General features: G+C 32.2%; 1 protein-coding gene and 1 long non-coding RNA gene across 6 annotated transcripts in view; both read right to left on the bottom strand.

Annotated features, from left to right (window-relative positions):
• Positions 1 to 996: 996 nt before the first annotated feature.
• Positions 997 to 23,647, bottom strand: part of LOC127708079 (ras GTPase-activating protein-binding protein 2-like) — a 33,188-nt gene continuing 10,537 nt past the window's right edge. For 2 of the 4 annotated variants that reach the window (XM_052212884.1, XM_052212885.1), the window contains exons 4-12: positions 16,772 to 16,873; positions 16,226 to 16,409; positions 14,751 to 14,835; positions 13,733 to 13,917; positions 12,864 to 13,050; positions 8,585 to 8,757; positions 6,466 to 6,539; positions 5,458 to 5,517; positions 997 to 3,380 (exon numbers count right to left, since the gene is read on the bottom strand). In XM_052212884.1, coding sequence (XP_052068844.1) covers positions 3,141 to 3,380; positions 5,458 to 5,517; positions 6,466 to 6,539; positions 8,585 to 8,757; positions 12,864 to 13,050; positions 13,733 to 13,917; positions 14,751 to 14,835; positions 16,226 to 16,409; positions 16,772 to 16,873 — 1,290 coding nt within the window. In that variant the 3' untranslated portion in view covers positions 997 to 3,140. The remainder of the gene's footprint in view (positions 3,381 to 5,457; positions 5,518 to 6,465; positions 6,540 to 8,584; positions 8,758 to 12,863; positions 13,051 to 13,732; positions 13,918 to 14,750; positions 14,836 to 16,225; positions 16,410 to 16,771; positions 16,874 to 23,647) is intronic. The other 2 variants (XM_052212887.1, XM_052212886.1) reach the window with 2 other exon arrangements.
• LOC127708081 (uncharacterized) lies at positions 17,518 to 22,236 on the bottom strand. 2 transcript variants are annotated; one of them, XR_007985144.1, is made up of 2 exons: positions 19,589 to 22,236; positions 17,518 to 19,426 (listed from the first exon to the last, which is right to left on the bottom strand). It is a non-coding gene; the product is annotated as an uncharacterized LOC127708081 (long non-coding RNA). The 2 variants fall into 2 exon arrangements; XR_007985145.1 differs by having other exon boundaries at positions 19,750 to 22,236.

Genomic DNA, 23,647 nt, shown 5'->3' with positions numbered 1-23,647 from the left:
TATCCAATGGCTTGTCAGACTGCAGCAAATCAGCAATATCTGTAGTGTAGGTGCAACAATTCTCATAAATTGCACCAGCACAAGTTCCCTGGATTTTAAACTTCAGTTGGAGAATTGTTATTAGTAGTTCATCAAATGTCAAGTCTGATGAAGGGCCAGATTGACTTCAATTTGATGTATTTTAATATTGCCACTTGCACGTGCTAAACAATCAGCATAACTTCTTTTGTCTCATTTGATTATTTGAGGAATACGTCCTTACAGAATTGTTTTTTTTTTTTTTTCTCTTAAACATATTTGTTTTAATAAAATTTAAAACAAATTTTAGAAAAAGCTTTTAATTAGCTAACCAAGACAAAATTTTATTAGGTACTGAAAATTGTGATTTACTTGAAATTAAGGCAACATGATACACTTCATCTGATTACAATTGGTAATACATGTAATATCAATTCATCCATAATAAATGTTCATGTACACAAGAGCTATTTTGAGTTCTTCAGCACACGCACTACTAGCTATGTTGGATTTTAGTTCTTTCGTAGAAGTGCAAGACAAAATTCATCTTATTACATTTTACATCATGAATGGATGGATTTTAAAAGAAAATAAACCATGTTTTGTACTTAACTGACATTCACAGCTGATTTTTTTAATGTTCTGACTTACAAGGTACATGTAACAGCTTGCAGGAAGACATGTCCTCCAACAAGAACACATTCTAATCCAAGGAGATCAGTTTTACTGTTACTCTTTAATGCTGCTTGCTTAGTTGAGATTTATAAAATACCAATTTTTGAGTCTTTTCATTTGACCCAGCCAGGGATCAATCCAATGTCCTGGTGTATTCAAGGTGATCATGCTACCACAAGGCCATTAGATACTTAGTGCTATATGGTATTGTGTGGGCATGTATTTACACTAATTTCATTGTGATTCAAAAATAACTGTACAAGTCTTAAGAATATATTTATATATATAAAGAAAACACAGTCATAAAAATCCTAGGAATTTTTCAGTTTTATTTTGAAAACATGTGCAGGGAGACAATACAAATGAAACTTTACAAGTAAACTTGGAACCTATGATGTCATCTGTACATACAATCACAAAGCAGCTATACTGCTGCCATATGTTTATCATTTTATCTAGAGCAATAAGCTATTAACACCACTTAACTAGTTCTCAAAATTAAAATGCAAATATATCACTAAATGCAAGTTGACACCGTCCAAATCTTTAATTTGACTGAAAATTTAAATTGGTAATTGTTTCATAATCACATTTTTAAACTAGAATTAATTGAAAATTTTGCAGTGGTTTATTTGAATTTTTATCAATATGAAACTTCATATTTTCAGACAAATAGGAAGTCAACGCAAACTTCTGATCTTTAATCTACATGTACATGGCTAAATTTGTAAGTTTTCACAGAAAAATAGTATTAAATCCAAATAAAAATTGTAAGATGTTAAAAATCTACTGCTCTAGATAAATACTATATATATTCATTAAATAATGAGATTTTCAACATGAAAGACTAATGGCATCTGTTTGTTAAACGTAAAAAATATTGTTCCATTTATTGTTTGAAGTCTTTGGCAAACACTGGTATCAGAAATAGCTTATTTACTGGTAGCACTATGTTACTATCGTAAGTTTTGAGTCTCATAAATAATTTGGGACTGAATATCACACACAGCTACCCTGCTGATAGATGTACAAAACATAAAAAATAGTTATAGGATTCCTGATAGGTACCCCAGTATGTAAAGTAGAACAGAACAAACAAAAACTATTGAGCCAGATTAAGCAATAAACCCGGTACACCCAACCCTGCACGTGTTGGGACTAGACAACCAGGAATGTAGCCATTTATACAATAATAAATTACAATAGGTATTAAAATACTGTGAACAGTTAATGATTATTTACAAGTGATGTTAGATGGAGGTCAACAACTACAGTTTTATCCAAAGTACCAAAATTATGTCTTCACGCAAGCCACAGGCCCTACAACCAAAAGTTCTAAAATTTCTATCGGCCTAAAAGAATTTCTATTTTAGACCAATAGAATCTGTACAATTTTTTTAAATGAGCATCAGGCCTGTTGCTGCAGGTGTTAATGGAGACAACTGCTTAATGTGTGAAAAATACAGTCATAGGTTTAAACCTTAAAAATATACACATTAGTATGACTATTTGGTTTAACGTGATATGGAATACATTTTGTTATCTGAACTAAATTAATATAAAAGATGAAAACTGTCTACCATAAACTTTTCATTCATAAAATAAATCAGAACAATATGAATATGGATCTGTTTTAATCTTTTTTATCTCATGTTCTGATATCACTGTATTTCATTATCACAATGCACATAGAACTGTACTATTCACATAACATTTTGAGTATTTTACAGTAAACTGCTAAAACCAAGAGCTATATAACAATTCTATTACTATAAACATAAATTATTGCTACATAAATCACAGGACCTACTCTTCTGATGTTAAATAAAACAGTCATCAGCTGTTCACAGAATTTTTGACCCAATTTCTAGTCCTTTTCTGTTGTAAACAAGATATGAACAACCCATGATTCACTGAATATAAAATTTTGCATAGTTCTTGCTCTGCTATTGAAAAAACTAAACAAAATTGCAACTGAAATTTTTTCATAAAAAATGAACAAATAAATATAAAATAGAACAACAGAGAAAAGGATTTACGACAATCTTGATTTACACTTCAATGTCTGCATTGAATACACTTTCAGCTAGTCATACTCTTAGAACACTTAGAAAATATGCAATTCTGTAAAAACAAAATAAATGATGGCATTACCAATGTTTCTTCACCAACTGAGACCCGTTCTGTGTATGTACAATAAGTCAATAAATTGGATATAACATTGATGAGACCATTTACAGGAATGATATAAATATATAAAGTCAAGGTCATGGGAACCCCAGCCCAACATTATCATTACAATAATGCATCTTCACGATTCTATAAATAAACACAACCAGTCACAAATATTATGACTAATCACACATTAATGTGTAATTTTACTATGTTTTTGTGTGTTGTCAGAATTGCATACCTTCTGTAAGCACCAATGGACAAATTACAAAAGTTCATCGCCTAGGGCCTGACATACCCCCTCTACCCCCCATGCTGCCTCTGTCTGACCTAGGACCAGGCCCAGGTCCACCTCCACTGCCTCGTATACCACCACGTCCCCCACTACCAAAGCTAGTTCCTCTTCCTCCACCCATTCCTCCTCGTGGTGGACCTCCTCTTCCACCTCCTGGAGCTCCTCCTCTTGGCTTCTTTTCTTCTACATTAAGTCTGTGTTCACCATTATATTTGATTGGCTATGTAACAAAATATATATTACAATTAGGACTCCACTATATTTGACATGCATTTAAGCTTATTTCAATTGTAATAGTTATATTGGCACCCACCAATTGAACCAGTCAGTCTCGTTACCTTTAGTCCCAATATTTGTTATACTAATAACTGCATCCTAAATGATCAAACATATCATAATAAACAGCTGCACCATGAGCGCATAATATGCCTGTCGTCTTGTGTGTGAATTTTTATGCAATAAGCATAAATAGTTTCTGACATACGGCGTGACATGCGAAAACCCCCTTTTTTTTTTTACAAAAAACTCAATATCTCTAAAATAAAATTTTGAATCAAAACCAAAAAGTATACAGATCTTTAGATTAATATAACTAAGAAGTGTGTAAAATTTTAAGCAATAATCATAAATCGTTTTTGAGATACGGCGCGACATGTGAAAACCCCCCTTTTAAAAAAAATTAAAAAAATCAATATCTCAAAAATAAAATTTTGAATCAAAACCAAAAAGTATACAGATCTTTAGATTAATATAACTAAGAAGTGTGTAAAATTTAAAGCAAAAATCATAAACTGTTTTTGAGATACGGCGCAACATGTGAAAAACCCCTCCCCCTTTTTTAACAAAATACTCAATATCTCTAAAATAAAATTTTGAATCATCACCAAAAAGTATACAGATCTTAAGATTAATATAACTAAGAAGTGTGTAAAGTTTTAAGCAATAATCATAAATTGTTTTTGAGATATGGCGCGACGTGAAAAAAAACACACACCTGTTTTAGTTACTAAGTCCCGTAACTCAAAAAGATTTAATCTTATTTTCACCAAAAAGTATACAGATCGTTTGACCATCATAAGAAACAACTATGTTAAGTTTCATGAAATTTGGATAAGTCATTCTCAAGTTACGGTGCGACATGTTTACGCCGGACAGACAGACGGACGGACACCGGACATTTGTATAACAAAATACGTCCCGTCAAAAATTGACAGGCGTATTAAAACTGCTTGTACCTTACATCTTTATAAACACAACCTCCAAGGTTTCTACATTTCCTGGTGTTACATTTGATTTTTTAAAAAAACAAGGCACTTGTGAGTACTGAGGTAGAAAAGATTGCTTTCAGTTTGCAATGTGAGAACAGATATTAAATCAAACATGACATTGTAATTAAGGGTCCCCATTAAGAAATCTAGGGGAGTTATTTTTAGGATTTCTCCCATGAAATTCATCTATTTTCAAGGATAGTATCACAACACAAAGAAGGGAGAAACCATCAGTTACTTCTGACCGGAAGAGTTTGGAAAATTCTACAAAAATTTGTGAAAGAGATGCCACTCTAGCTAGTTTTTGCTAATGGAATTGAGAAAATTGCAATTATATCAAAAGACCAAGTTCACATGCTACCTGTTTATCATTAACCTTCCTATAATAATGAAAAACAACCACAAGAATCATGTTTCAATATCTTAAATACTTTGGATTCATTATTATTAGTGGGATACCAATTTTCAGGGATTTCGTGGGTACAGGTAAACCATGAATCTTAAATGTTCAACGAATTACAAATATGCTAAATATATGCAGACTTTGGGAAACCATGCAATCAAATATCCACGAAAATGCAAGTTTTCCTCAATCTGCAGTTTCAAGGCATTCTCAAGGATTTCCCCCCTTTTCTTGGAAAAATTCAATGGAACAGATTGAAGAATTTTCTGCAATTTTTATTTATTACAATGATAGCCGAAAATTGTGTGATTTTACTATGGATAGAATCTAAAGGAATATACCCACAAAAGAGGCGTGTCCAATATAGCTAACCAGCTGGTGGAATTAGACAAGAGCATTTTCTATCCAAACAACTAATATGCTCATTTTATAAATGTTCTTAAAATTATCAAAACTATTTTACTGGTGTGCTCATGAACTTGAATATATTGAAAACCAACTAATTGCCCAGATTTTTTTTCAAATGTGAATTTCTTCAGTAAATTCAAGAAAATGCAATATTTTTTCATGTTGAAAAATGTTGTGTTTTATATTTTGATATTGAAAACTTTACGTATATTACCTACCTTTTGACTAAGAATACTTTGAACTGGCTCTGGACTATCAAATATCACAAATCCAAAATTCTATAATAATCATAAAAATAGTTAACTGGTCTGAAAATCTAATATATCAATAATTTACAACTAACTCAAGCATTTTAAAACAAAATAGAATAGCCACTAGCTTCTTTATTCTCACATAAAACTCTTAATAGCAATTGAATTAATTATCTTTTAAATTGATCACTTCAAAAGAAAGTTCATTAAAATCAATCAATCAGAAAAAAAAAAAAATAATAAAATCAATCAATCAGAAAAAAAAAATATATTAAAATCAACAGAGAAAAATAAATGTAGCAATCAATAATACTAAAATAAGGTCATATAACATTAAATTCCTGGATCTCAAGGTCTCTTGTATCTCGTTTTCTAACAATTTTTTGGTAATGAAAAATCTTGTATTTTTTTTTACCATACTGACAACAATTATTTTTCAAAATCAAGACTTCCATTGTTTTTGTGGATTCAAATAAAAGAGTCATTTATTGCTGTAAGATCCTGAATTCACATAAAAACTGGAAAAAAAATCCTCAATAAGACTGGAGAATGGAAGCTCAAGAACATCAAAATTCAGACCTCATATGATATACAATTAAAGAGAACTAGTGTTATCCACTACTGTGAAATTCCAACAAGCAGTTTTGAATGTAATTTACACGCCAGGGATACTTATTTCATGATACGGTGGTACCTGAGAACCAGATCGTTTACTGTATATGACCTGATACATATATGATGATGATGATGATGATGAATGAATGGACTGAAGGGAAGTGGTAGAAAATAAAAAGCAAAATGATCAGATATTCATTCTTTCAACATCTAATATAGCAAATACTTTGGACCAATTTCTCTACTATTTCCATTTTAATATTTGTATGACACACATTGTATGCCATGCATCAGAACACCATTGTATAAAGGCTGGGATGGACTGGGCTGGAGGTAATGAAGTATAATAATGTGATGTACCTTCTGGTTACTTACAGGAAGTTTTCCACCACTACTTTTGGTATTAATTCGTAATTCAACAACATGACCGAATTCTGAAACAATAATAAGAGTTATCTACTAAATAAACAATGAATAAATAGTATCAAAGCATTTAGTTTGTAATGCTAAATCTAAATGTGAAATCTTAAAAATAAAAGATGAACTTTCAAGACAACTGATGAGTAATTCAATGTTTGTGTGGAGGAAAAGGAAAAGAGATTGAGAGAGGCATTTACAAAATGTATAATAACCCAAACCATGAATAATATTAATTTTTACAATTCTATAAAATTCTTTAAAGATTTTGCAAGAAAAACACAACCATCTACCAATTGATAAGGCACCCCATATAACAATTCTGGACCAGCCTTTTAGCAGGTTCATTATAATCTGATCATATTTATATCTCACAAAGAATGCAAGTTCATAGAAACTTCTGACTGGATCATATACACCATTTCTATAATACAATTATTTCTGTTTTGCTATCTTGATTCTTTTTGTTGTGTTTTTTTAAACAAATAGAGTGTAGACAGACTGACAAAAAACTACTGTATTCAGGCTTGTAAAGTCCACACTGATTTATTGTCCGTACCCCCCTTTTCGTCACGTGAATTAAAGAAAAAAACTTTTTGTTACAGCTTGGAAAAGTTGTATGAAACTCTGGTAATTTCAAATCGTGTGTGATTGTTTATAACCTGTTTTCCATCATAAAGTAGAAGTTGAAAATGCTTGTAAATGATTCAAAAAAGGCAAAATCATGAATAAACAATTGGGAAAGTAGTATTTCGGATTAACTGGAAGTTCGTATAGCACGTGTAAATTGAAATTACAGTGAGAGTGTGCTAAAAATCTGTACTTCATAGTTATAACTAGAATACAACTTTGAAACTAAAACAGTTCCGTTCACAGAACGAATAACCGATATCGTTTTGTAGTTTATACATTGTAATGAAATAAGCAGGTTCCTGGCTGTTTTATATACTTTTTTCATTCCGGTAAATACAAGCGGATTCAAGTTTATGGTATGCAATGCTATGAAAAGAAACGAGTACTTTGTAATGAAGCATTTAATTTTGATATTTATCAGTTAATATTGGGTTTTGAATTAAAATTGCATATCATTATGGATTGGGTAAATTACTAGTTTTGAAAATTATAAGGGTGTCCATTACATTTTCAATAACAAACATGGCAGTATGTAAACAAATCTCGCGAAATTGAGTTATTCTCTTATTTCGTGCTTATCATACCTTATAATCTGCATCCCTGCCTGGCAAAATTAATTTCGGAGAAAAAAAAAAACGTGACTATACAAGCCTGGTATGATTCAATGTAATTTATACATATGTAGATAATGAACAGTATATAAAATAAATATCTACAGTTATTATGTATAGATTCTATCTATCTATAATTGTTTTTAAGATACTAGGCATTAATGCAAAAAAATGGTAAAAAGTGTCATTATAGGGCAATAACTCTAATAAGGAGTCATCCGATGATTTTGGTCATGTTGACTTATTTACAGATCTTGTCTTGCTGATAATTTTTGCTCTTTAAAAATTCTGTCTATTATAGTTTTCGAGATAATAGGCAAAAATTTTTAAAAATGGTAAAATTTGTCTTTTAAGGGCTATAACTCCTATAACACGTCATCTAGCAGTTTAGACATATACATATTGACAAATTATCATATGTAAGAGCTCAACATTCTGCACATTTCTGCCTCTGTCAGATTTTCTCTATTTATAGCAGTTTTCGAAATGATAGGACAAACTTGCATTTTACCCCTATGTTCTATTTGATCTGACTTTTGTGCTAATAAGCATTGTGAATAAGTATCATAATATTTGGTTGAGGCAAATTTAAGTTAGAGAACGGAAACCAATTTCCGGATGTACAGACGTACAAGGGTAACACTTAATGCCTCCTCCGATGCGACGAGAAATAAATATCCTCCCCTCCACGTCATATCTAAGTGGAAGGGATTTAAAATCTATGATTATATAAATCTGACATCAGTATCTTGACAAAATAATAAAGATTCTGATTCTGTATACAACACTTGCAAAGTTAGGAAAAGAACTGAACTTACTTGTAAAAAAATCCTCTAATTCTTTTTCAGTAATATTATGCGGTAAGTTTCCAACAAACAATTGATGACTGTCTGGAAAACGAGATCTTTGACGCCCACTTTGACTATCACTGTCACCATCATCACGTGACATGCTGACTCTTTCCCTTTCTCTTGGTCGATTATCTCTAGGCCTGAAAAATTATAGTTAAATTTCCTTTTTATTCCTTGATTTCAAGATATATGAGTAAGCAATATAATACTTTTGTCAATTTGTTTTAAAATACACAAAAATTTCTTCAAATGACATATATCCTAAAATCAAATCATTTAATGATAACTTGAGCTATCAGACTCTGTTCCAAGCCAAGGTGTTATTCTTTCTTATTATCAGACACAAGAACTCATTATTTGGCTTTTTGCTTGTTTCTCAAATCGCATAACTTTATCATACAATCATTTATAAATGACAGCTGTTCTTTTCTTCATTTAAATTGTTGAGTAATGACTACACTTCATAAAACAAAATAATTATATTTTTAAACTGAGCCAGTTATTAGCTAGCTAAAAATGATGGGTGCAGCTCCCCTCTCCTCTTATAGTCCTTGCCCTATCCATTTATGTTTCTGATGAAAATTAAACACTTCTTAATGAAAAAACAATCATTTGAATTATTGGAAAAATCTTTATAGCACTGAATATCATTAATTCTGAAAAATACATACAATTTTATATTTCTTTTTATCTTTAAACATAATAAAAGTGCCCCTTTTCAGACAAAAATAAAATGCTCCGCTGGGGCGCAGCTTGATACGACCGTAGAGGTCGAACCCTGAACAGTTGGGGCAAGTATGGACACAACATTCAAGCTTGATACAGCACTGAATTTGGATTGTAATTAAATATTTGACACAGCATAGGTTTCTCACACAGAATGAAAGTAGTCTAAGAACTTAAAATTTTTTAATTTACCTATTCAAACCATATCATTATTATTTGCTTTTATATATAAATCAGAAATAACCAATTTAAAATGGAAAATTTTAAAGAAAAAAAATGAAAAAAAAATCCCCCCCCCAAATTTTTTGAAACCTCCTTATGATTCATCACCCCCAAACTCAATCCCAGCCTTCCCTTTGTGGTATGGTACCTTGCAGTACAATTTCAGAGAGATCCATACACTAGAACACAAATTATTGTCTGGAAACTAGAAAAATGCTTGGGTTTTTTGTACCTTTTTGGCCCCAAATTCCTAAAAGTTTAGGGCAATTACCGCCAAACTCAAACCAAGCTTTCCCTTTGTGATATGGAACCTTGCAGTACAATTTCATAAAGATCCATACACTTACACACAAGTTATTGTCATGAAACTAGAAAAATGCTTGTTTTTTTGCCCCTTTATGGCCCCTAATTCCTAACATTTTGAGACAATTACCCCCAAAAACAATCCCAGCCTTCCCTTTGTGGTATGGTACCTTGCAGTACAATTTCAGAGAGATCCATACACTTGAACACAAGTTATTGTCTGGAAACTAGAAAAATGCTTATTTTTGGCCCCTTATTCCTAAACGTTTTGGGCAAGTACCCCCAAACTCAATTCCAGCTTTCCCTTTGTGATATGGAACCTTGTAGTACAATTTCATAAATATCCATACACTTACACACAAGTTATTGTCATGAAACTAGAAAAATGCTTGTTTTTTGCCCCCATAATTCCTAAAATTTGGAGGCAATTACCCCCAAAATCAATCCCAGCATTCAAACCCTCAATCAGCATCATTTAACAGTAATATCTAAAAATGGAAATTACATAATAAAGGTATTAAAATAGAAAATGACATCATAGTCATGGCTAAAAATAAACAAAATCCTTAATCAGCAACATTTTACAGTAATATCTAAAAATAAAATTCCTTTGTAACCATAAAAGCCCATTTAAATACATCATGACAGATATTAAAATAGAAAATGACATCATAGTCATGGCTAAACATAGCAAAAACCTTAATCAGCATCATTTAACAGTAATATCTAAAAATAAAAATTTCTTTGCAACCATAAAAGTAAAATAGAAAATGACATCATAATCATAGCTAAAAATAAACAAAAATTTTTTTTATTACCAAATTTTAAATGGAGTTTATTAAACTAAAACAATAAATTTGCAACCATAAAACCCCATTTAAACACATCATAAAAGTATTAAATAATTCAACTACATCATAAGGCTATAAAAATAGAAAATGACTTCATAGTCAAGGCTAAAGGTAAACAAAAAACCTTCATCAGCAAAATTTTATATTGGCAAATTTCCAATGAAGTTTATTATACTAAAATTGTTGGCAAATTTCCAATGCATTTATTAACAATAAAGTTATTGGCAAATTTCCAATTTACATAATTTAAAAGCAGTGTAAGTGAGATATTTAAATGAGTTTGAATTACCAACCTTACACTGCTTTTAAATAATGTTTTGTACTTATTTGTCTATTAACCTGGAAACCCTTGTTTTTTCACCTTTTTTTCCCTTATTATTTAAAGGTTTGAGCCATAACCCTACCCCAAAGCCAATTCTTAAATTCCAATGTAACCTAAATTTACAATATACATAACTTCAATTTAAGTTTTTGATAAAATCAAACCACATCATTATTATTTGCTTTTATATCTAAATCAGAAATAATTAACCAACTTTAAGTGGAAAATTTTCACACATCACGCCCCCCCAAACTCAATCCCAGCCTTCAGTTTGTGGTATGGTACCTTGCAGTACAATTTCACAGAGATCCAATTACTTAAACACAATTAATTGTTGGAAACTAAAAAAAAATGCTTATTTTTAACCCCTTTTTTAGCCCCTTATTCCTAAACATTTGAGCAATTATCCCCCAAACTCAATTCCAACTTTCTCTTTGTGATCAGAATTAACCAACTTAAAATGGAAAATTTTAAAGAAAAAAAAAGGAAAAAAAATCCCCCCCCCCAAATTTGTTTACCCACTTCCCTTTGTGGTATGGTACCTTTAAGTACAATTTCAGAGAAATCCATACACTTGAACACAAGTTAATGTCTGGAAACTAAAAAAATGCTTATTTTTGCCCCCTTTTTTGGCCACTTATTAATAAATGTTTTGGGCAAACATTTTACAATAATATTTAAAACTGAAATTAATTTGTAACCTTAAAATTAAATAGAAAATGACATCATAGTCATAGCTAAAAATAAACAAACTATTGGTAAATTTCCAATATAAAATTGGCAAATTTCCAATGAAGTTTATTATACTAAAATAATTGGCAAATTTCCAATTTACATAATTCAAACATAGTGCAGGTGAGATATTTAAATGAGTTTGAATTACCAACCTTACACTGCTTTTAAATAATGTTCTTTACTCAATTATTTGTCTATTAAAATGGAAACCCTAGTTTTTTAACCTTTTTTCCCCTTATTCCTTAAACGAAAAAAAATAATTACCTCTTTTTTGACCCCCCCCCCCCCTATGATTCATCACCCCCCCCTTCCCCCCCAAACCAAGCTCAATAACAGCCTTGCCTTTGTGGTATGGTACCTTGTAATACAATTTTAGAGAGATCCATACACTTGAACACAAGTTATTGTCTAGAAACTAAAAAATGCTTATTTTTTACCCCTTTTTAGGCCCCTTATTACTAAACGTTTTGGGCAATTACCACAAAACTCATTTCCAGCTTTCCCTTTGCGAAATGGAACCTTGTAGTAAAATTTCAGAAAGATCCATACACTTACACACAAGTTATTGTCATGAAACTAGAAAAATGCTTGTTTTTTGCCCCCTTTTGGCCCCTTATTCCTAAAATTTCGAGGAAATTAACCCCAAAATCAATCCCATCATCGACCCTTTGTGATATGGAATCTTGTAGTACAATGTCAAAGAGATCCATACAATAACACACAAGTAATGTCTGGAAGTTACAAAAATGCTTATTTTCGGCCCCTTTTTGGCCCCTAATTATTTAACTGTTGGTACCATAACCCCCAAAATCAATCCCCACCTTCCTATTGTGGTATTGAACCTTATGGTAAAATTTCATAGAGATCCATTCACTTAAACTAAAGTTAGAGTGCGAAAACCATTGTGTATTCGGACGACGACGCCGCCGGACGACGACGACGACGCCGACGCCAACATCATACCAATATACGACCACAAAATTTTTTTGCGGTCGTATAAAAACTCAAATGTGCCCTTCATCCTAAAACTGTGCCCCTCTATCACTAAATCCTAGCTAGAACACTGTGAACCCAATAAAATTTCTACCTTGTTTGTCTCTGTGGTTGTGGTGCTGAACCAGGTGCCGTTGATCCAATGTCTGTCTTCATCTCCTGTCTGTTTGGTAGAGACTGTGGAACTTTACCAAATGGAGGGGATGTAGTATTAGCTGGTACAGAGCTTGACGTAGCATTCTTACTGGCAATACCAGCCCAGGAGAAAGTCTTCTGTTCTGCTAACCAAAATATTTGAAATTAAGTACAAATATTTCAACTGACAGTGCTATCATTGGAAAGGCGGGAAGGTGTTGTTTAAGGATTAAGATCATCAAATTTCTTTATCTTCCATAAATACTATTTATAAAACAACTGGTATAAAAACATTGTATAAAGCATTAGAAGGCATTACAATGAATTGTCTTTCTTTTTTAATAATTGTAGTTAGTTCAACTACAACTATGGACAAAGGAAGATAACACCAATTTTAAATCTTAATTTAACAATGGTATTGATACTTTGAGAACAGATACATGCCATACATGACTTTTTTATGGTTAAACACATACACATCATTTAGCAACTTGAATATAATTGAAATTATATTTTGAAACGTTCATGAATATGATGTATAGAAGGTTGTGCTCAATGCATTATTTTTTTTATCTAAAAAGAGACAGAAATGTTTAAAGCCCCTTATTTAGTATTGCTTGGAAAAAGTTCTAAGGTAATTTAATTTGGCCTTTGTATGTTGATGGACATCTGAGGGATAGTCATTTGCACAAATGTATATTCTCTTTTGAGAGTAGTAAAACTGCCATCTGGTTTCAAAAATAAGCTATTTTGTTATACTCCTAGACAGGAAGAAAACAGAAATATGTAGAAGTTAAACAACATGACAATGAAAGAAGATGTTTATACCCATAAATTGGATGGTCATTTGACCGGATTGTTCAGGTTCTACTTCTTCTGTCTGTGTTTCTATTGTTTCCTCTTCCTTCAGGTCAAATATTTCCTCTGTTTGTGTGTTAATTGGTTCTTCTTTCACTTCTTCCTCTTCAGGAGAAGGTGATGGGGTATCAACTCGATCATCATGTGTACCATTGCTGAAATAAAAAAAATAGGGCATATAAAAATTTATTTTTAAATTCTGTTCATTGCCCAAGATGCTTCTAAAGCTTTTGCTTTCAATGTTTTACAACAACAAAATTAGAATTGTGTGCTTATCTTTTAGGGTAGGAGAAACTGTTGGCCAAATAGACAAATAACCATAATCAATTATCATAAATGGATATATATATATATATATGTTGTACATCATAAATACTTCATCACAAACCCACATAAGAAGAATTACTGAGGGGACAGGAACTCGTATACTGTCGCAATTGAAATGCTTGGATATTGATGTAGCTGCTTTCAAAATCTCTGAAATGTTTCATTAGTATTTATTTTGAAACAAAACTTATCAAAAAGCACATCATTAGGTGTTGATGAAAACTAATATAGTAAATGATGGAGGAAAAATAATGCCTACATTTGGACTCCCGCAATGTTCATTTGACGTGAAAACTTTGTCAGGACTATTCCATCAAAATGGATGTTGGATGGAAGGAAGTGCCATTTAATTTTGGACATGGGTCATACATGGTTGTATATTTATTTGATGTATGTAAAGATATTCCTAAAAAGTATGTTGGTTATGGTGTGTATTTGGTGTCTATTCCTACCTCCCACATCTATTTCATGGAATATCCCTCGGCACTTCTCATCGTCTTTTTGTTATACGATCATTTAACATAATTTAGTTAATTTTGTTGTCGCAGAACTTGTTTCTTCTGTGTGCCTTTTTTCTTTTGTAAAGGTAGAAACTGTTACTAGATAAAACAATATAATTTGAACTCCTGTTATTCATATACAAAATCCTTTCATTAATTACCTCAACTGTGGACTGGCATCATAGAACTGTTGTACAGGTTCCTGACCGTGATCCTGGTTTAGATCAACTGGATCTAAGTCAGAATCTATAATAAAAATTAACAATCAATTTAAGACGATATCTATGCACATACACTATACATTTGTAGGAGTATTCTTAACATTTTGGAAAAACTTTGAAATTGAAAAATTCTGTGATTAAGGAAAGGAAATTAATTTTTGTTGGATCTAATGTCCAATTAAACATACAGGCTTAATAAACATATACGTGTTCTGAAAGTAGCCTAAAAATATTTCATAACAAACATAAACTGTTAACACAGAGATATGTCTCGCTTATCGGCATAAAATTCAGAAAAAGACAATCTGATGGACAGCAACATTGCTTGTTAATTCAGTCACTGGACCATGATCTAGTGGGCAGGGCCTGAAAATGGTCAACAAACTGAGATGTACAGACAAAAATGTAACTTTATAGAAAATATCGTTGTTTATTATAAATAGTTCCTATCAATATAACTTAAGCAGAAAAACTTAACATTGAAAATTGCTAATTGATTCAAAGTCACTGGACTATGACAAAGGGGGCAGGGCCTCAAAATGTCATCAAACTGATATGAACTGATAGTAATGCAACTTCATACAAAATAAAATTGATCTATCACAAGCAGATCCTATCAAACTAACTAAAGCAGAATATTTAACATTGAAAATTGCTAATTAATTCAAAGTCACTGGACCTTGTCCTAGGGGGCAGGGCCTCAAAATAGTCATCAAACTGATATGTACTGATAGTAATGCGACCTCATATAAAATATCATTGATCTATCACGAGTAGATCCTATCAAACTAACTTAAGCAGAAAACTTCCCAACATTGAAAATTGCTAATTAATTCAAAGTCACTGGACCATGTCCTGGGGGCAGGGCCTCAAAATAGTCATCAAACTAATATGTACTGATAGTAATGCGACTTCATACAAAATATCATTGATCTATCACAAGTAGATCCTATCGAACTAACTTAAGTAGAAAACTTAACAATTGTTGACGCCAGAGCCAGAGGAAAAGCAATCCCTGTCTCGCTTTCCGTGACTAAAGTGGCGTTGCAGGCGAGACTAAAAATTGTTGCTTAAACAAATTCTTATAAAATGACTGAAATATAACAATCATTGTGAAGGCAACAACAGACTGACAACTGTTGATTGTATCAAGATGACTGCCATTTTGGATTTTAAAGAAAGTTTTCAGTCAAAATAAGTCCTTTGACGTTGTCTCTTCACTCAAAAACATAGTTCTCAATAGATAACCTATTCATCAGATCAGCCTGCTGATTTCAGAAATGACAACCATTTTAAACTTGAAATTGCCTATGTGCCCATAAAAATATGCACCCATAGACCATTAATAAATGCTGATTTTTTCTCATCACCTTAATCAATAGATATCCTTACTTCTTTAAGGAAATATTACTAACCAATTTCATCACCAAGACCCTCTTCAAGATTTTCCATATCACTATCATTATCATGGAATACTTCATCCTGGTACCGGAAAATATCATTATGAACATAATATTTCTTTGGTGACTGTGGTGCAAGAACAAATGTCTGCATGAATCTTCTCATTGGCTGACCGCTATTTGACAGCTCTCCTGTAACCTGAATTATATGAAAGATCTTATTCCATATTCAAAATTAGATCTATAATTAAAGAGTATTTCTATAATGCATTAACATTCAAATATCCCTCAAAAATAAATATTATCTTTGATACATAAAAATTAGTATCTATCTACCATCTTTTTTATTATAAAATTATTTTAGAGTACAGAGGAAAAGGATAAATTTAAACTCCCCACAAAAATGGTGACCACTATCATAACTATTTATATTCATGATAAACAGGTGATTGACTGTGGCCATTGAAATCAAATTAAAAGAACAAAACCTCTGGTCTGAATCCATAGAAAAGCTGACAAAAGATAGAACTGGAGTTCTCAGTGTCAATTAAAACTACTAACCTGGACAACAACTGCATTACCAACAGTAGCTTGGCTGTCAACCTGTCGGATCTTGGCATGGCAATCTCTGAAGTTTAGAGACATAATCTTTTTGTGTATTTCCTGGAGAAAAAAAATTACATATAGTGGGAATTTTAATGCAAGAGAAGAAATTTTCTCCTCATCTTGTAAATTTGTGTCTTCAATATTTAACAAGTTCTGAAAGAGGACATTTTACACTATTCTAGTAATAAAAAGGACTCTCAGCTCAATATTAAATATATCAAAGTGCTTGTGAGCATTGAAGCATAAGGATTGCTTTCACTTTGAAATGTGAATTAAAAGTTTAACATTGAATTTAGTAAAGCTGAATAATACGCATTTAGACAAAATTCTTAATTGGGAGTTATCATCCTTTGTTCATAATTCTAGCTTCTATTGGAGCAGATTGATTGTAGCCATGCCATATTTTTAAGGTGGACCCCTAATATGAGGCAGGTGCTACCGGATTAGCTCAGGAAGATTATTGTATTTTTTTACAAGTCAACTTGGCATGTTTGTTTAACTTGTAATAATGTTTTGATAAAATTCCTGAGAAATATGAATAAAATGCTTCGCTGGGCGCAGCTTGATACGACCGCAGAGGTCGAACCCTGAACAGTTGGGGCAAGTATGGACACAACATTCAAGCTTGATACAGCTCTGAATTTGGATTGTGATTAAATATTTGACACAGCATAGGTTTCTGACACAGAAAGAATGTGGTCTAAGAACTTCAATTTTTTTAATTTACCTATTATGGTCCAATGTCCAAAATCAAAATACATGGTTAGATTCAGCATATCAAAGAACCCCATATATTCAATTTTTGTTGAAATCAAACAAAGTTTAATTTTGGACCCCAACTTGGACCAACTTGAAAACTGGTCCCATAATCAAAAATCTAAACACATGTTTAGATTCAGCATATCAAAGTACCCCAAGAATTCAATTTTTGTTAAAATCAAACTAAGTTTAATTTTGGACCCTTTGGACCTTAATGTAGACCAATTTAAAAAACGGGACCCAAAATTAAAAATCTAAAAACACGGTTAGATTTGGCATATCAAAGAACCCCAATAATTCAATTTTTGATGAAATCAAACAAAGTTTAATTTTGGACCCTTTTGACCTCAATATGAACCAATTTGATAGCAGGCCCACAAAATAAATAAAATGCTCCGCTGGGGCGCAGCTTGATACGACCGCAGAGGTCGAACCCTGAACAGTTGGGGCAAGTATGGACACAACATTCAAGCTTGATACAGCACTGAATTTGGATTGTAATTAAATATTTGACACAGCATAGGTTTCTGACACAGAATGAAAGTGGTCTAAGAACTTAAAAATTTTCAATTTACCTATTCATACATGTGATGGACTGTGAAACTCAGATCAGGAGATTGGGAAATTTTGGTCAGGAGATTAGGACTCAGATCAGGAGGTTTTTAATCGACATTAATTTTGTTGTAAATGTAACCGTGTGCTGTAAAAATGGTCTTTTAAAGTGTGTTTTCTTCAACTTTCCAACCAATTTATTATGTTTATAGTACCCTTATAAAGTTTCTCCATCTTTATATTCTACATGTTCAATCTAACATTGTTTTTTTCCAGTATGTTCTTTAAATTTTTTACTTCATATTCTATAAAACAATCATTGCAACCAGAACATTTGTTTAGCTGTCTGCAAATAGTTTTTATTTTTTTTTTTTTCTCTTACAAATAGTTTATATTTGCAAACTCAGAAATTCATTCTATCTGTAAAGTTAGGGTCATAGTTATTATATAAATTTCAATTTAAGCCTTAAAAGGAAGTATAGAATCCTCAAATAATTTTCAAATTATTATTTTTTTATTTGTCCTAAGACATTTAAAATCATTTAATAACCATCCTTTTATGATTATTTGTTCAATTTATATTTTATTTATATTCTTTTAAAAATTTTCATTATTAAAAGGAAAGTAACTTAAAACAGGATAAATCAAGGGAAGTAACCCAATAAATACACAGTTTTTGTTACACAACGGCAGTTAGCCTGAGGTAAAAATCGTTGCTTACCAGTATGTTTGACACCCAAGCTGACAAGTGAAGCCATATAATTATGCATGTTAATTGATTTACAGGTAAAATATAACTTCAGGTAATGTCAGTTACACCAGATGCCTGAGATGTTATGTTGGGCAGAAATTTTTCATTCATGAAAAATTTCATACACGGGATTTTTTCAACGGGAGGGGGGGAGGAGACCCCTGAAAACGGGATTATTGTACTCCCGTCGGGAGGTTCACATGTATGCCTATTCAAACCATATCATTATTATTTGCTTTTATATATAAATCAGAAATAACCAATTTAAAATGGAAAATGTTCAAGAAAAAAAAGGAAAAAAAAAATCCCCCCCCCCAATTTTTTGAACCCCCTTATGATTCATCGCCCCCAAACTCAATCCCAGCTTTCCCTTTGTGGTATGGTACCTTGCAGTACAATTTCAGAGAGATTCATACACTTGAACACAAGTTATTGTCTGGAAACTAGAAAAATGCTTGTTTTTTGGCCCCTTTTTGGCCCCAAATTCCTAAACGTTTAGGGCAATTACCCCCAAACTCAATTCCAGCTTTCCCTTTGTGATATGGAACCTTGCAGTACAATTTCATAAAGATCCATACACTTACACACAAGTTATTGTCCTGAAACTAGAAAAATGCTTGTTTTTTTTGCCCTTTTATGGCCCCTAATTACTAAAATTTTGAGGGAAAACCCCCAAAATCAATCCCAGCCTTCCCTTTGTGATATGGAACCTTGTAGTACAATTTCATAAAGATCCATACACTTACAAACAAGTTATTGTCATGAAACTAGAAAAATGCTTGTTTTTTGCCCCTTTTTGGCCCCTAATTCCTAATATTTGGAGGAAATTACCCCAAAAATCAATCCCAGTATTCCCTTTGTGATATGGAACCTTGTAGTACAATTTCATAAAGATCCATACACTTACAAACAAGTTATTGTCATGAAACTAGAAAAATGCTTGTTTTTTGCCCCTTTTTGGCCCCTAATTCCTAAAATTTGGAGACAATTACCCCCAAAATCAATCCCAGCATTCCCTTTGTGATATGGAACCTTGTGGTACAATGTCAGAGAGATCCATACACTTACACACAAGTTATGTCTGGAAGTTACAAAAATGCTTATTTTTGGCCCCTTTTGGCCCCTAATTCCTTAACTGTTAGTACCATAACCCCCAAAATCAATCCCCACCTTCCTTTTGTGGTATTGAACCTTATGGTAAAATTTCAATGAGATCCATTCACTTAAACTAAAGTTAGAGTGCGAAAACTAATGTGTATTCGGACGACGACGACAACGTCATACCAATATACGACCACAAAAAATTTTTTGAGGTCGTATAAAAATCTAAATACATGGTAAGATTCAGCATATCAAAGAACCCCATATATTCAATTTTTGTTGAAATCAAACAAAGTTTAATTTTGGACCCCAATTTGGACCAACTTGAAAACTGGGCCAAAAATCTAAATTCTAAATACATGTTTAGATTCAGCATATCAAAGAACCCCATATATTCAATTTTTGTTGAAATCAAACAAAGTTTAATTTTGGACCCCAACTTGGACCAACTTGAAAACTGGTCCCATAATCAAAAATCTAAACACATGTTTAGATTCAGCATATCAAAGAACCCCAAAAATTCAATTTTTGTTAAAATCAAACTAAGTTTAATTTTGGACCCTTTGGACATTAATGTAGACCAATTTAAAAAACGGGACCCAAAATTAAAAATCTAAATACACGGTTAGATTTGGCATATCAAAGAACCCCAATAATTAAATTTTTGATGAAATCAAACAAAGTTTAATTTTGGACCCTTTTGACCTCAATATGAACCAATTTGATAGCGGGCACACAAATAAAAAATCTAAATACATGGTTAGATTCAGCATATCAAAGAACCCCATATATTCAATTTTTGTTGAAATCAAACAAAGTTTAATTTTGGACCCCAATTTGGACCAACTTGAAAACTGGGCCAAAAATCTAAAATCTAAACACATGTTTAGATTCAGCATATCAAAGAACCCCATATATTCAATTTTTGTTGAAATCAAACAAAGTTTAATTTTGGACCCCAACTTGGACCAACTTGAAAACTGGGCCCATAATCAAAAATCTAAACACATGTTTAGATTCAGCATATCAAAGTACCCCAAGAATTCAATTTTTGTTAAAATCAAACTAAGTTTAATTTTGGACCCTTTGGACCTTAATGTAGACCAATTTAAAAATGGGACCCAAAATTAAAAATCTAAATACACGGTTAGATTTGGCATATCAAAGAACCCCAATAATTCAATTTTTGATGAAATCAAACAAAGTTTAATTTTGGACCCTTTTGACCTCAATATGAACCAATTTGATAGCGGGTCCACAAATAAAAAATCTAAATACATGGTTAGATTCAGCATATCAAAGAACCCCAAGAATTCAATTTTTGATGAAATCAAACAAAGTTTAATTTTGGACCCTTTTGACCTCAATGTGGACAAAGTTGATAACGGGGCCCAAAAATCAAAAATCTAAATACATGGTTAGATTCAGCATATCAAAGAACCCCATATATTCAATTTTTGTTGAAATCAAACAAAGTTTAATTTTGGACCCCGATTTGGACCAACTTGAAAACTGGGCCCATAATCAAAAATCTAAATACATGTTTAGATTCAGCATATCAAAGTACCCTAAAAATTCAATTTTTGTTAAAATCAAACTAAGTTTAATTTTGGACCCTTTTGACCTTAATGTAGACCAATTTGAAAACTGAACCAAAAATTAAGAATCTAAATACACGGTTAGATTCGGCATATCAAAGAACCCCAATAATTCAATTTTTGATGAAATCAAACAAAGTTAAATTTTGGACCCTTTGGACCTCAATGTGGACCAATTTAAAAACGGGGCCCAAAATCCAAAAACTTAATACACGGTTAGATTCAGCATATTAAAGAACCCCAAGAATTCAAGAATAAAACCCCATTGAAATTGATCAAGAAATAAGCAATTTATACGAAGTATCTTCTTTTGCACAATACTGTGCAATTGAATATTTCTTGCTATTGTGCAATACTGTACAATTGACAATTTCTTGCTATTGCGCAATATTGTGCTATTGGATATTTCTTGCTATTGCGCAATACTGTGCAATTGAAGATTTCTTGCTATTGCGCAATACTGTGCAATTGAAGATTTCTTGCAATTGTGCAATACTGTGCAATTGAAAATTTCTTGCTATTGCACAATACTTATTATATAATAATTTACACATCCTGTTTGGTGTGTATCTCCTTCCATATCATTATTATTTGCTTTTAAATATTAATCAGAAATACCCAACTTAAAATGGAAAATTTTAAAAGAAAAAAAAAAAGGAAAAAAAGAAAACCCCCCCCCCCCCCCAAATTTTTTGAACCCCCTTATGATTCATCACCCCCAAACTCAATCCCAGCCTTCCCTTTGTGGTATGGTACCTTGTAGTACAATTTCAGAGAGATCCATACACTTGAACACAAGTTATTGTCTTGAAACTAGAAAAATGCTTATTTTTGGCCCCTTTTTGGCCCCCAATTCCTAAACGTTTCTGGCAATTACCCCCAAACTCAATTCCAGCTTTCCCTTTGTGATATGGAACCTTGTAGTACAATTTCAGAAATATCCAAACACTTACACACAAGTTATTGTCATGAAACTAGAAAAATGCTTGTTTTTTGCCCCTTTTTTGGCCCCTAATTCCTAAAATTTTGAGGCAATTACCCCCAAAATCAATTACAGCCTTCCCTTTGTGATATGGAACCTTGTGGTACAATGTCAGAGAGATCCATACACTTACACACAAGTTATTGTCTGGAAGTTACAAAAATGCTTATTTTTGGCCCCTAATTCCTTAACTGTTGGTACCATAACCCCCAAAATCAATCCCCACCTTCCTTTCGTGGTATTGAACCTTATGGTAAAATTTCATGGAGATCCATTCACTTAAACTAAAGTTAGAGTGCGAAAACCAATGTGTCTTCGGACGACGCCGGACGACGCCAGACACCGGCGACGACGACGACGCCAACGTCATACCAATATACGACCAAAAAATTTTCAATTTTTGCGGTCGTATAAAAATGGAAAGAAGATCAATCCACCATATTGTGAGAGGTTTTTCATGAATAGTAAATAGACCCAAATCCATCCTTCATATATTTATATTTTTTGTAAGGAGAAAATAATTTTATAGTAGAACTTGTCAAAACTTATTATTGAACCAGGACATACAAAATAAAATGCTCCGCTGGGGCGCAGCTTGATACAAGCGCAGAGGTCGAACCCTGAACAGTTGGGGCAAGTATGGACACAACATTCAAGCTTGATACAGCTCTGAATATGGATTGTGATTAAATATTTGACACAGCATAGGTTTCTGACACAGAATGAATGTGGTCTAAGAACTTAAAAATTTTAAATTGGACATTCACATATTATGGTCCAATATCCAAAATCTAAATACATGGTTAGATTCAGCACATCAAAGAACCCCAAGAATTCAATTTTTGATGAAATCAAACAAAGTTTAATTTTGGACCCTTTTGACCTCAATGTGGACAAAGTTGATAACAGGGCCCAAAAATCTAAATACATGGTTAGATTCAGCATATCAAAGAACCCCATATATTCAATTTTTGTTGAAATCAAACAAAGTTTAATTTTGGACCCCGATTTGGACCAACTTGAAAACTGGGCCCATAATCAAAAATCTAAATACATGTTTAGATTCAGCATATCAAAGAACACTAAAC

Source organism: Mytilus californianus, unplaced genomic scaffold (genome assembly GCF_021869535.1).
Source record: "Mytilus californianus isolate M0D057914Y unplaced genomic scaffold, xbMytCali1.0.p SCAF_7, whole genome shotgun sequence".
Lineage (NCBI taxonomy): Eukaryota > Metazoa > Mollusca > Bivalvia > Mytilida > Mytilidae > Mytilus > Mytilus californianus.
This window is presented reverse-complemented; position numbering and strand designations above follow the sequence as displayed.